The sequence below is a fragment of the Orbicella faveolata genome, unplaced genomic scaffold, assembly GCF_042242905.1.
Source record: "Orbicella faveolata isolate gen_17 unplaced genomic scaffold, um_ofav_v1 contig_36, whole genome shotgun sequence".
Lineage (NCBI taxonomy): Eukaryota > Metazoa > Cnidaria > Anthozoa > Scleractinia > Merulinidae > Orbicella > Orbicella faveolata.
This window is the reverse complement of record NW_028301565.1, coordinates 4,128,382-4,141,198: the sequence shown is the minus strand read 5'-3', so window position 1 is coordinate 4,141,198 and position 12,817 is coordinate 4,128,382. Positions and strand designations below refer to the sequence as shown.

Here is a 12,817-nt window from a genome sequence, read left to right as displayed (position 1 = left end):
TGTTTTTTGGGATACTGTTCATAGATGACGACGAAATTAAAGGATGGCCCTGTATCACCCATTGCTCAGTGATTTGCGCGCAAGGTATTCTCAGACGGAAAGCATTAAATACATTCTGCTTGAAGAAAACTTTATTTTCACATTTAGTAAAGCCATTTATTAACTTATCGGAGCCTTAAACAATTTACGTGATGTACAAACACCCTTTCCAGCTACAGTGAAAGGAACATCTTTGTAACAAGCAACTCCAGCATCGTTTGTCCGTAAATGAGGCTTCACTTGATCCCAAACCTGCAAAACAGGTTTTTACAGGAAAGCGTTGACAAAAAAAAAAAAAAAATCAAAACAAAACAAAAAAGAAACGCTGACATTTCAGGATGGCTGGCATTGTCCCAGGCTTTATTTCCAGCCGTTTCCTAGACTACGAGTAGCCCCTCTTTCGCTTAGTCCGTCGTGCGTGAACAGAAGACCTCGAGAAAAAAATTGGCTGCGCGAAATGGAGTAAGAAGGACCCCGGATTTCGCACGGCCACTTTTCCCTCGTTGCATAATTACGGCGACACAAGGCGGACTTAGCGAGAGGGGGATTACTTGGTTTTCGGAGTCCGGTTTTAATTCCCCTGCTATTGTGTGGTGAGGAACAAGGGGCGCGTGCTCACAAAACGGCTCGAAATCGAGTGTGGCATTCTCCTAGCCACACACAGCCTCGTTGTGTCTCTACCCGCCCTATCTGGAGCGAGAGAGAAGAGAAGAAACATCTTGTGTTTTTATACCGAACTACGCCTACATCCGATTGCTGCAGAAAGATGGAATTGAACAGACAGTGCGAATGAAGGTCTCAAAACCAGGACTACAACATTACATAACGTCACTATGATCTGGTAGTTAGATTGGCACTGTATTTTTAGCTTCAGTACACTAGTTTCTGTCCAGACAAGATTCACAGTGTAAAGCCACTAGATTACGCAATATGGGGTCAGCGTGAAGAAAAATATGAATGAACAACATCAAAGGGACCAGATGGCTGTTGTCCAGTTTTACTCACAATAAATTTCCAGAGTGAGGTGAGTTCTTGCATTTAAAGTGGCTGGGAAGCAGTGTTCGTTTCAATGATAATGTAAATATTTCTGTGTTTTTGTGCAGCACTGTTTGTGTTAATGTTTTAAAAATATCAAGTATTTTTCAGATTGGAATTTTTCTGGCTTTCTTTTTGGCCTGTGCGACATTTTAGGAGTAGGGAGCTGTGAGGATTTTGGGAAGTATATTATTAGGGCTTGAAATCATTTGCTATATATTTTACCTTCTTCTTTGGGTTAAGCTGTTTGTCTGGCTCTTCAGGATACCCATCAAATACAACCCTATCTCCTGGCACACTGCCAACAGGCGGTGCAAGCAATTCAAAGAACTTCCTGTCCTCAGACACTGCACACATCACCATGGCTTGAGATGTCACACCACGCATTCTATTTATGACAAGACACAATATAAGTAATAATTGAAAACACTGGAGAAAGATCTGTCCTTCCCTGAAGCCCCTTGTTTGGCTTGTCATGCTGCTGTTACTTCAATGGTCACGCAAAACTAATGATGACACTTGGGACCGGACCGTGACAAAACCCACGACGATTGCTTCATGGGAGGAGAAACAATATAATGTAAATCCTTGGATCCTGCTGGACTGACTATTTAATTAATATTCAATTTCTTGGATTCTGCTGGCCCACCTGCATAATAATTATTCTGCTAGTCGGGAAAGACCTAGTATAGCTTTGCATAAACGTGATGGTATAATATAGCCCCTGCGGGGGGGGGGGGGGGGGGGGGGATTACTCCCAGGAAAATTGGGTGGGGGTGTGCAGCCTGCCTCCCAAAACCCTTACCCTATTTATGACCAAAATCTGCGATATTCCCTACCCTATTTATGACCTGATCCTAATGTTAAAACCCTGTTTCAGACCTGCGTTAAAATTAGTTCCCTAGTTCAGACCAATGTTAAATTACCGTAAACATAATTTGTGAAGGGCTTTTGTTGATTTTCTTTTCGATAATGATAAAAAAGTGGCTTCTTCTTAAAAACATACCCATATCAAGGCTAGAGTGCAAAAACCATACCCTATTTATGACCAAAATGTCCAAAATCAGCTAAAATCAATACCCTATTTATGACTGAAATGGTTGAAAAACCATACCCTTTGGGGCCGCACATACCTAAATAGCCCATATAAGGGAGTATTCCCCCCCCCCCCCCCCCCCCCCGAGTATAGCTTTGCATTAACGAGTTTGAGAAGTTCAGGTCCGGGTTATTCGAAAGGTGGATAACGCTATCCACCAAATAAATCACTATTGTTTTGTCAAGACTTATCTGCTGGATAGTGATTTGACCAGACGGCAGCGTTAGTCAGCCGTCGAGCAACTGGGGCCTGGTTCTTTTATTAGTGCAATTTACAGTCACAGCAATTTTCTTTGTGACTGCGTGTGCTTTGGTTTTCATAGTACAACATTCATTTGAGAAAAAAAAAATTAACTGCATTACATGTATGTTAAAAAATCAATAAGTAAACTTACTTCACTGGTTTGAGGTTGCACATCACTACTACCACACTATCCTAAAGAGAATTTAAGGAGAACAAGTGTACATCGCAATCAGAAAAGCAAGGCCATGGGGGTTTCAGGGACACATCAGGCTTGATTTCCAGCTGTTCTGTGAGCCTGCGTTCTTTGCCCTACACCGGGAGGGGGTTCGCACCAGGACCCCAAAATAGCTGAAATCAAGCCTAGGCACATATCAGCGAAAATGTTCATGAAAGTAGTTATACAGTGTAATGGTCAATAGTTTAATATTGCACACCACTGTATCAGTAACATTTCATAAGGACAGTTTGCACAAAAATGCCTCGTACATGTACATGTCAAATGTACAACTACTAGTTTTTTTGTTTTTGTTTGTTTTGTTTTGTTTGATTTGTTTTGTTTGTTTTGTTTTTTCAGCTCCATTCTTTCATTGCTATTAAATGGCCATACCTGAAGTTCTTCTAGTGGCACTGATCCCACAAGGCCACTGCAAACTGTCCTGGGTGTTTCTTCCCCAACATCAACTGAAACAAAAGAGGCATGAACACACAACTCACCCTCCTTGTTTTCATATGTTTTGATTAATGATGTGAGCATACAGGTACAAACTGTTAGTAGCAACTAGGAATAGCAGGGGCCAATCTACATCTATGGGGTATGAAATACATGTAGTCATCTGGAGAGCAAGGAATGATTATAGCAGTTTTTTTAAATTCAAAGATTATAAATGATATCATTCAGGCTACTGGCAAATAAAGGGCAAGAGGAAGGGGGTTAGGAGGTAAGGTGGAAAAAGAGACCAGTGCCTGAGAATATGTGGTTCAACATAACATAATCCAACATTATCAATGTTCTGTGTTTAATGATATGATCCAGAGAGAAAATCTTTCTTTAAAATTTTCCTTTTTCGGCAGGGGTCGAAATATCCAGACTAGTCTGGTGGAATTTTACACTACGGAATTTTTCTGGAGGAATTTTACACTGTGGACCATTATCAGACTCCCTTGTGGCAAATTGGTGAGCAAAGGCAACTCAGAGTAGTCTAGGAAGGAAGAATGCCCTCCTCTTGCTCAACGTATTGGTCACCTTATACCCAAGTTGGGAGCCTGTTCACATTTCTGCAGGCTTGAGCAAATGTCGTGGTTAATGATAACTAGCACTCTCTTAGAATATCTAATCTTTTATGATATTAGAAGTGCAATGCAACACAAACCAAATTTGCTAGATAAGGCGTACCAAATAAATGTCTACACACATTCCACGATTTATCCTTTCTTGACCAAATGTTATACAAATTATGTACAGTGTACATCTTTACATGTATGTACATTTTCCAAGGCTGCATTTACATCTACTGGATTACAACTTACTCTCTTCCACAAACAGTGTATCTGCATCAGGATGGCGCTTGGCTGACAAAATTCTACCCACCCGGAAATCAATACGGGAGACATCAGGTTCTGAGCTGCTCGGAGTTCCTGAATATATAGTAAGGAGAACACCAAACAATTAACAATCATAACATACTCACTGGATAGTTTTATTAACACATGACTGTGTCCTTCTTACTGGTTAGTGACTTGCCAGAACAGGGGTGTCAAAAAGTACAGCTATGTACAGTGGGTACTAGATGGCTGATGGCCAAAACCACCATACACTTTGAACAAGACCTGACAGCTACTCTACTGGGCTATTTATCTGATGCTTTTCAAAGACATCTGATTCATTTCACAAACAATTGGCAAAATCAGGTGCCCATACCCCAACAATAAAGTGCCCACATTACCTCAAGCCTTTGTGACAACCTAACAGTACACCACATAAGCCTGCAAAACTCCAGTTCAAGAAGCCCAGGATTGAATCTGGCAGGGGTTATTGAATTGTACATGTACAGTACATGTATTCTAACAGGCAAGATATCTAACTCTCCCAACAATCACTCTCTCTCTCTCGCCACCCAAGAGTATAAATGGGTATGAGCAAGTTGCTAAAGAGAGCTAACAAAAAGGCTGCAACTACATGTAAACCTTGTGATGGATTGGCATTCAATTCAGGAGAAATGGCAATAATTATTATACTCCTAGTCTATCTATACTAAAAAGAAAGAACAGAAAAACACTTTGGCAGTTACTTCTAGCAGACATGGTACAATGTTCTTTTGACATTCCATTAATAAAAATACATGATTGTACAGTATGCTGCACTCCAAAAAGATATTTAAATGATTATTGAATGACAAATCTTAATAAAAATTTGCATGTATACATGTGTGTTTGGGATAGCTGCTGCTCAAACTTCCTTTGAACAAAAGGTCGAAGGTAAATGTAGTATTGGCTTAAACTGTGAGGAGTCTCTTTTTTGTTGGAAAATCTGAAGAACGTTAATGAACAGAGGTGAGTGGCAAAGCCACAAGCTGCAACTTGTTTTTGCTTGTCTTCCAACACCTGCGCTACTCGAGGCATGCGGTTTCACCACTCACCTCACCTCATTGCTTTGCATTTATTCTCTTGCGAATCTTAAACAACCAAAAGACAGACTGCTCACAGTCTAGTACTGGCTAAAAATTAATATTATGCCAAGCACAGCTGCCAACAAGGGCCATTTATTATAACCTGTAACACCAGCTGCAGCTAAGTAAGTTTGATGGGCCCTTAATGTAAATTGTAAACTTGCCTGTTGTTGATACAATTCACTCAAAAGGTAACAAGTTTGTTACAGGAGGGTGTGAAGATCAAGGCTACAGGTGATTAAAAAATTAATGACAGTGCTGCGTCTCAAACAAAAACAAAAGCTAACAAAGCTTAACATTTCTGTACAGTTACCTTCTGTATCAGGTTTCTTGTCTTTTCCTTTCTTCTCCACTTTTTCCTTCTTCGGTTTCTTTTCTGGCTTTTGCTCTTGTTCTTTTTCAGGTTTAACCTCAGCTTGTTCAGCTGCTTGAATTTCAACTTTCTCCTCTGTTCCAGAAGGTATCCCTTGCATTAAATTTGGAAGAGAAACCTGTCTTACTGAGGAAAAAAAATCCAGTGTAAGTGACCAGTAGCATACATGAAGAAGCTAGTCATAAAAAGGGATAAGTGACGATTTTGGTTGCTTTTCTTTTTTTCTTGCTCCAAATTAGCTGAATTTTTGCATGTGGTCTTCAATGTAATAGAAAAACGTGTTCCTGTATTTTTGCCGCTGGTTTTTGCTTCGCTTTATAAAGACGCCGCTAGGAAAACCGAGTGGTTTTTTGCATACGCAATATCCTGAAAACGAAGCAAGGTTTAGCGTAAAAACTACGGGACATTGCTAAACATACCTAAACAAAACTCTATGCGAAATTTGGAGCGTTTTCGACAAAGTTCACTTTTGATTAAAATACCTAACGCCCTTTTCCCGCCGAGGCTGCAAATAAACGAAGCCGGGCCTTTGTTATGATAAACAGAGCCGATCCTTTGTTATAATAACCAAGCCAAGCCTTTGTTATAAGTCGAAGTCTCGCCTCGGTTTATCATAACAAAGGATCGGCCCGCCGCGACCGCAGTAACTTTGATCTCACTTAGAGAGCAGCAAAATGTCAATTTCACGCAACGTATAAGCTCAAAAATGTTGCTTTTAGGTCAAAAAAGGTTTAAATGTTGATTTCACGTTAACGCGTGACGGCAAGGATGTTGGTTTCACTTAGAAACCAGCAAAATGTCAATTTTACGCAGCGCATAAGCTCGATGATGTTGAATTCAGGTCTAAGTAGGTTAAAATGTTGATTTCGCGTTAACGCGTGATGGCAAGGAGGTTGATTTCTCTTAGAAACCAGCAAAATGTCAATTCCACGCAACGTATAAGCTCAAAAATGTTGATTTTAGGTCAAAAAAGGTTTAAATGTTGATTTCACGTTAACGCGTGACGGCAAGGATGTTGGTTTCACTTAGTAACCAGCAAAATGTCAATTTCACGCAACGCATAAGCTCAATGATGTTGATTTCAGGTCTAAATAGGTTAAAATGTTGATTTCACGTTAACGCGTGACGGCAAGGAGGTTGATTTCTCTTAGAAACCAGCAAAATGTCAATTCCACGCAACGTATAAGCTCAAAAATGTTGATTTTAGGTCAAAAAAGGTTTAAATGTTGATTTCACGTTAACGCGTGACGGCAAGGATGTTGGTTTCACTTAGAAACCAGCAAAATGTCAATTTCACGCAACGCATAAGCTCAATGATGTTGATTTCAGGTCTAAATGGGTTAAAATGTTGATTTCACGTTAACGCGTGACGGCAAGGAGGTTGATTTCTCTTAGAAACCAGCAAAATGTCAATTCCACGCAACGTATAAGCTCAAAAATGTTGATTTTAGGTCAAAAAAGGTTTAAATGTTGATTTCACGTTAACGCGTGACGGCAAGGATGTTGGTTTCACTTAGAAACCAGCAAAATGTCAATTTTACGCAGCGCATAAGCTCAATGATGTTGATTTCAGTTCTAAATAGGTTAAAATGTTGATTTCGCGTTAACGCATGACAGCAAGGATGTTGGTTTCACTTACAAAACCAGCAAAATGTCAATTTCACGCAGCGCATAAGCTCAATGATGTTGATTTCAGGTCTAAATAGGTTAAAATGTTGATTTCGCGTTAACGCGTGACGGCAAGGAGGTTGATTTCTCTTAGAAACCAGCAAAATGTCAATTCCACGCAACGTATAAGCTCAAAAATGTTGCTTTTAGGTCAAAAAGGGTTTAAATGTTGATTTCACGTTGACGCGTGACGGCAAGGATGTTGGTTTCACTTAGAAACCAGCAAAATGTCAATTTTACACAGTGCATAAGCTCGATGATGTTGATTTCAGGTCTAAATAGGTTAAAATGTTAATTTGACGTTAACGCGTGACGGCAAGGATGTTGGTTTCACTTAGAAAACAGCAAAATGGTAGGAGCCCATGATGGGCTCCTGAAAATGGTAATTTCACGCAACGTATAAGCTCAAAAATGCTGATTTCAGGTCAAAAAAAGGTGTAAATAAAAATAAAATGAAACAAATAAACATTTCAATAAACACTTTTTCAAATACGGCAAGGTCTTCAATGGCTAAAAAATCACGAGATAAAACATAGTTTTCGACAAACGCGATCGTAGCTTGATGTCACGCACCGCCATAACTTCCAAGTTCAAAATGCGCTGGTACCTCTTATGCCTGATGAGGATAACAACTTTGGCGGCTGTTTAGTTTTGGATTTAAGAATTTGATGACTCCACGTGAAAACGCTCTATAAATAGGGCTGACAGATTAACAGATTAACCCTTCTGCGCAACGTACGGGTCTCCATACATCTGCATGTCCCCTGATCCCAGAAGCTCAAAACACTACAAATCATGCCGATTTGAAATAAAATCAATGCAAACTGGATCACAGATCTGTTACAATCGATTGCCACTTGCTGGCCATTATTATGTTTAAATCTAGTTACCAGTTTGAGAAACGTCCGCAGAACGTAATCGCAATGCATGCCGGGAAGGGTCTTTACACCTCGTGCGCGGGAAGACATGGCGGTCGATACAAGACAAATTTTATAAGTCTAAAACCAGTTCTCGCTTTCCAAACTTTGACGCTAGCAACGCTTGGCAAATGGGCCACAACTCACCAGAGGGTATTTTTCTTGGGCAAGAACTGCTCTTGGACTTTGCTACCTGGCTCGATCTGACTTCGAACGCTGATAACACGATAACGGTATATCAGCTGCCTTCGAAGTTTCAGAACACATTTTGATTCTTTAAAACGTGATGACTTACGGGTTTATCGAGGCTTTATGATGCCTCTCAACCACCAGGTAGGCACACAAGGTACTTTAAAACAATGCTTAAGATATTAGTTGACAGAGCTCTAATGCGGCACATCTCTTTTTTGTTTGATGGCATTTCGTTTGACGCTCGATCGATTCACGTGTTGTGTTCACATCACAATAACCGGTGTAAACAATCCGTTCCCAGATTTCCGCTCTATATGCTGTGGGATTTGGTTTTGACTTCATACACTATAAACAGTCTGCCTGTTTGCTGTTCAACAAATAAACTCCTAAAGACATGGCTAGGAAAAGCCAAGTTTTTTGCCTACGTTTTAACTCGAAAACAAAGCAAAAACCAACGACAAAAATACAGAACCACATTTTTCTATTACATTGAAGACCACATGCAAAACTTCAGCTAATTTGGAGCAAGAAAAAAGAAAAGCAACCAAAATCGTCACTTATCCCCTTTTATGACTAGCTTCTTCACATGACTTACAATGTGTACGTGTACATTTTTTTTTTTAAATGATACAGTAGTACAGTGTATCTATATTTCACCAGTCTTGCCATCTCACAATTTTGGCCATCCCTCTTTGGAGAGTTGGTTTATTTCGCAAGGCTAAGAAAGCGGTGCAAAAAAGATTAGTCTAATTCTCGACCTCAAAATCTCACATTTGTTCATTTGGAACACACAGACTGTAGCCAAGTTCAGTGTAATGTGTAGTTCCAGAAAATATCCATACCTCCCCCACGGAAGGGAATTTTTCTAAGTCCCCCTCTCCCACCCCTCTGGAAATTCCAATTGAGCTTCATACATTTCTTTAAATTTTTTGGTCTCATAGAACACCCCACCCCCCAGGAAATTCCAATCCCTTCTGTGGGGGGAACATGGCTATTCTCTAGAACTGAACAATTAATCAAAGCTGTTTATAACACTTCTGCATCAAGCTACATGAACACCAGCTCACATACTATGTGTACATGACTTTAAAAAATGTGTGTTGCTTGCTGAGAATTGAAACAAATTACTTGATTAATTCTTGTGTTAGAGGAACTGCAAAATGATTGACTAAGGCCTTCTTTACAAAAGCATCATCAGTGCTGTATTGTCAAGCCAAGAGGTGAAAACTTCCTTGCAATTGCACAATGTATCTCTCTGGGTTGATAAGCAATAGCTATATGACTGTATAATTTTTTTCAGGTAACTTTTACTTTCTTAGGTCACAAGATAAAACATTATGTACACCCTCTGTTTACCCGGTACTTACATCCATTTCTGACTTCCCAGTATTCCAACTCTGATTTAAGTTTGTCAGCTTCTTGCTTAAGATGGTCATTCTCTTGTTTGAGAGCTGTAATGCGATCCTTAACAGAAAGGTCAAAAAGTAAATTTGTATATTACATAATGCAAAGATTTCTTACAGATTACGTTAATAATACATGTACATGTAAGTTTATATAAAGTGACGTTACTTCAAAAAGTAAGTTAAGAATCAGACTGTTTTTACTTTTTAATACAGGATTATTGCTGTCCTTAGGGACATATAAGGTACATGTATTTAGGTAAAGCTTCTATCGAAATTAATGGCCAGCATAAATAAAGAATAACATCTCAAATATATGTACAAAAATAATGTAGTCCTAAACTGGCTTGTGTTGAGCAGAGATTAGCACAGACTAGTTAGCCAAGAAAATACAAGTAATGTTTGCCTGGTTTTCATTAGTGCCAGACCACAATCAAAATCTCATTATTCACACACTTGGTGATAGCTGACCCATTCCTCTATCAACACACACACTCAATAACAAACATATTTACTGAGTTTAACATTTTAATGATACGTTTTATTTCGGGGCTCATCAACCTACATGGTGGCTAATTAACAATTGGACCCATAGCCCGCAAGGGCTATGGGTCAATAGCCCATTGGGCAGAGCCGAATGGGCTATTGACCTGTGGCCCTTGAGGGCAAAGGGTCTAATTGTTTTAGTATCACCCAACTAGTTGGACAGAAAAGGCAATATAAAGTTAGCAAATGCAAGTTGAAGAAATATTTATTTGGGAATAAAACGAAAGAAAGCAATTAAGCGTCACGTTCGATTACGCCAATTTCACTACTTGAGGACTATTTCTAAGAGTCCTCTAGTAGCGTAGCCAATTAAAATGCAGGATTTGCATTAGTCCACTAGTTGGGTAATACCAATCGACTTTAGTTCAAAGGCTAATCAACTTTTGGTTGGGGGTTGACAGGCTAGAGGCTAATCTTCTTGGGGGGATTAAACGACCTGCATCCCTTGCATCAGCCAGAAAATAGCACTTAAGCTAGAATCTTGGACAAAATAAATGAAAAATTAAGACCCCCCTCCCCCATTTCAATAATGGAAAAAATGGCGCATCTTGGTTGTAGTGCGAGTTCATCATTGATTCAGGGAGAGGGGTGGTTTTATTCTGTCCAAGATTTTAGCTGTAGATTGAAGTGTTAAGTTAACTGTGACAAACTTATCGTGTGCAAAAGCATTGGAAAAGTCATTTAATTTATTCTAAGCTGCATGTCTTTACGTAATACACAGTGGGCAAACCTTTATTCCAACAGGCTTGGTCTTCTTTTCTAAAACGAAACAAAAAAACAGAGATAATCTGTAACATACAATTTTTTGCTAATTTAAGGTTGTGACAGTAAATTTCTCAAACCTCCGTCGAGTCAGGACCTTTCTTTATATTTGGCAAATTATCGAGCAAATTATTAAGCTTATCTCTGGAGGTGAACTATATAGAGTCGATACTCTTCAGAAAATTCCTCTAAAATTCTCTAATTCTCTACTGGTTCGTTTAGAAGTGGGAAGATTATAATCTTCAACACTTATATAGTCACAAGTCCTCCGAGCAAGTCACAACTCGTGCACACTAACCTGCCGCTTTCTGAAGGAAGAGAAGTTGAGATTTCAACAAAGCGATGGTCTCTTCGGCTTCCACTGCGCGTTCCTCGAGCCTTTTAGCAACATCTCCACCTGTAACCATGATTATTCGTGTCTGAAGGACTGGTCTCAAAATGTCCGATTTCTTGAAAAGGTTCCTATATGTTGTGAAATCTCGCCACATCAACTTCTTTTCCAAGAAATTATCAGAGAGATTTACTTTTTTCGCAAGGGAAAATGTCAGTGGTTTCTTGAGATACTTCATGTAAAGTGCTGGTCGCGACGCACCTAGATCCCATTCTCCTCTCTACCTCGTCAAATAACGCCTTGTGAAAAACTGTTTGAAAGAGGATATTTGTGCATAGTGTTGGAAACATCTTATCGGTTATTTTTTACGAGTATGGCTGATCTTCTTAAATTTATGTCTTTAGTCGGAAAGCTGAAGTCCACCAAACGTACCGGCTGGGTTTACCGTGGCGTCAAATCGCCTGAAAGCGTTTCAGATCACATGTACCGCATGGCTATTATGAGTTTTCTGCCGACTGGACGTGAAGAGGGTACAAACATCAATCGCGATCATTGCATTAAACTCGCACTGGTCCACGACATGGCGGAATGCATTGTTGGTGATATCACGCCATTCGATGGAGTCAGCAAGGAGGAGAAACACAGAAGAGAAAAGCAAGCTATGGAGAATTTGTCGAGTTTGGTTGGTGAAGAAGTGGGGAAGGAATTCCTACAACTTTGGCAGGAATATGAAGCCCAAGAGACTGAGGAAGCCAAATTTGTGAAGGATTTGGATCGATTTGAAATGATTCTACAAGCACATGAATATGAAGACAGCGAAGGAAAGCCGGGCTGGCTTCAAGAGTTCTTTGACTTCACCACGGATAAATTCCAGCATCCAATTGTCAAAGATTGGGTACAAGAGCTTAATAAGTTACGGAGTCAGTCAAAAGAATAAATCAGCATAAATCAGGCTTGTGTTTTCAATGAGGAGGGATCATCAATGTTATTACTAATAATTTACTCGATGTCAAAGTTTTGTTATTTACTGTAAGGCACCATTGTGTGTGCCTAATATGCATATAGTGAAATAGAGATGAGATTTTCATTTGCATTGCATTTCTGGTTACAGAAATAGGGTATGCGATTAATCGTCAATGGAACTTGGTGATTTTATTAGTGTAGACAGTATTGTTGATGGTATAAAACTTTGTTGTTTTGTTTCTTCATCCTTGAGGAATTATTCCAAAGGAGAGTAGACTACGAGTAGTCCCCCTTTCGCTTTAATAGTCCGTCGTGCGTGACGCGAAAGAAAACTGCGAGCAAAAGATGGCCGCGCGAAATCCTGGGGGCGAGGAGCCATGTCGCGTGGCATGGACGTAGAAAAGCGTTACATGACAATCCAAATAACCGACGCAAAGAGACTGGCACAGCTGTATAAAGAATCAGCAGCGGACGGCAGCCCACTTTTGGTTGGGGGTTAACAGGCTAGGGGCTAATCTTCTTGGGGGGTTAAATGACCTGCATCCCTTGCATCTGACAGAAAATAGCACTTCAGCTACAATCG

The 12,817-nt window shown here is 39.8% G+C and overlaps 2 protein-coding genes across 2 annotated transcripts; one reads left to right on the top strand and one right to left on the bottom strand.

Annotated features, from left to right (window-relative positions):
- Window positions 1-113: 113 nt before the first annotated feature.
- Window positions 114-11,524, bottom strand: LOC110053379 (aminoacyl tRNA synthase complex-interacting multifunctional protein 1-like). The gene is made up of 9 exons (XM_089275307.1): window positions 11,239-11,524; window positions 10,909-10,937; window positions 9,597-9,693; window positions 5,393-5,578; window positions 3,941-4,048; window positions 3,021-3,094; window positions 2,565-2,605; window positions 1,300-1,462; window positions 114-291 (listed from the first exon to the last, which is right to left on the bottom strand). Exons 1-9 carry the CDS (start codon window positions 11,507-11,509, stop codon window positions 160-162), a joined length of 1,101 nt encoding a protein of 366 aa, XP_089131433.1. The 5' UTR covers window positions 11,510-11,524; the 3' UTR covers window positions 114-159.
- A 37-nt stretch (window positions 11,525-11,561) lies between these two features.
- Window positions 11,562-12,479, top strand: LOC110053390 (5'-deoxynucleotidase HDDC2-like). Its single transcript, XM_020759612.2, has one exon. The coding sequence runs from the start codon at window positions 11,645-11,647 to the stop codon at window positions 12,206-12,208; it is 564 nt and encodes a 187-aa protein (XP_020615271.1). The 5' UTR covers window positions 11,562-11,644; the 3' UTR covers window positions 12,209-12,479.
- Window positions 12,480-12,817: the final 338 nt, after the last annotated feature.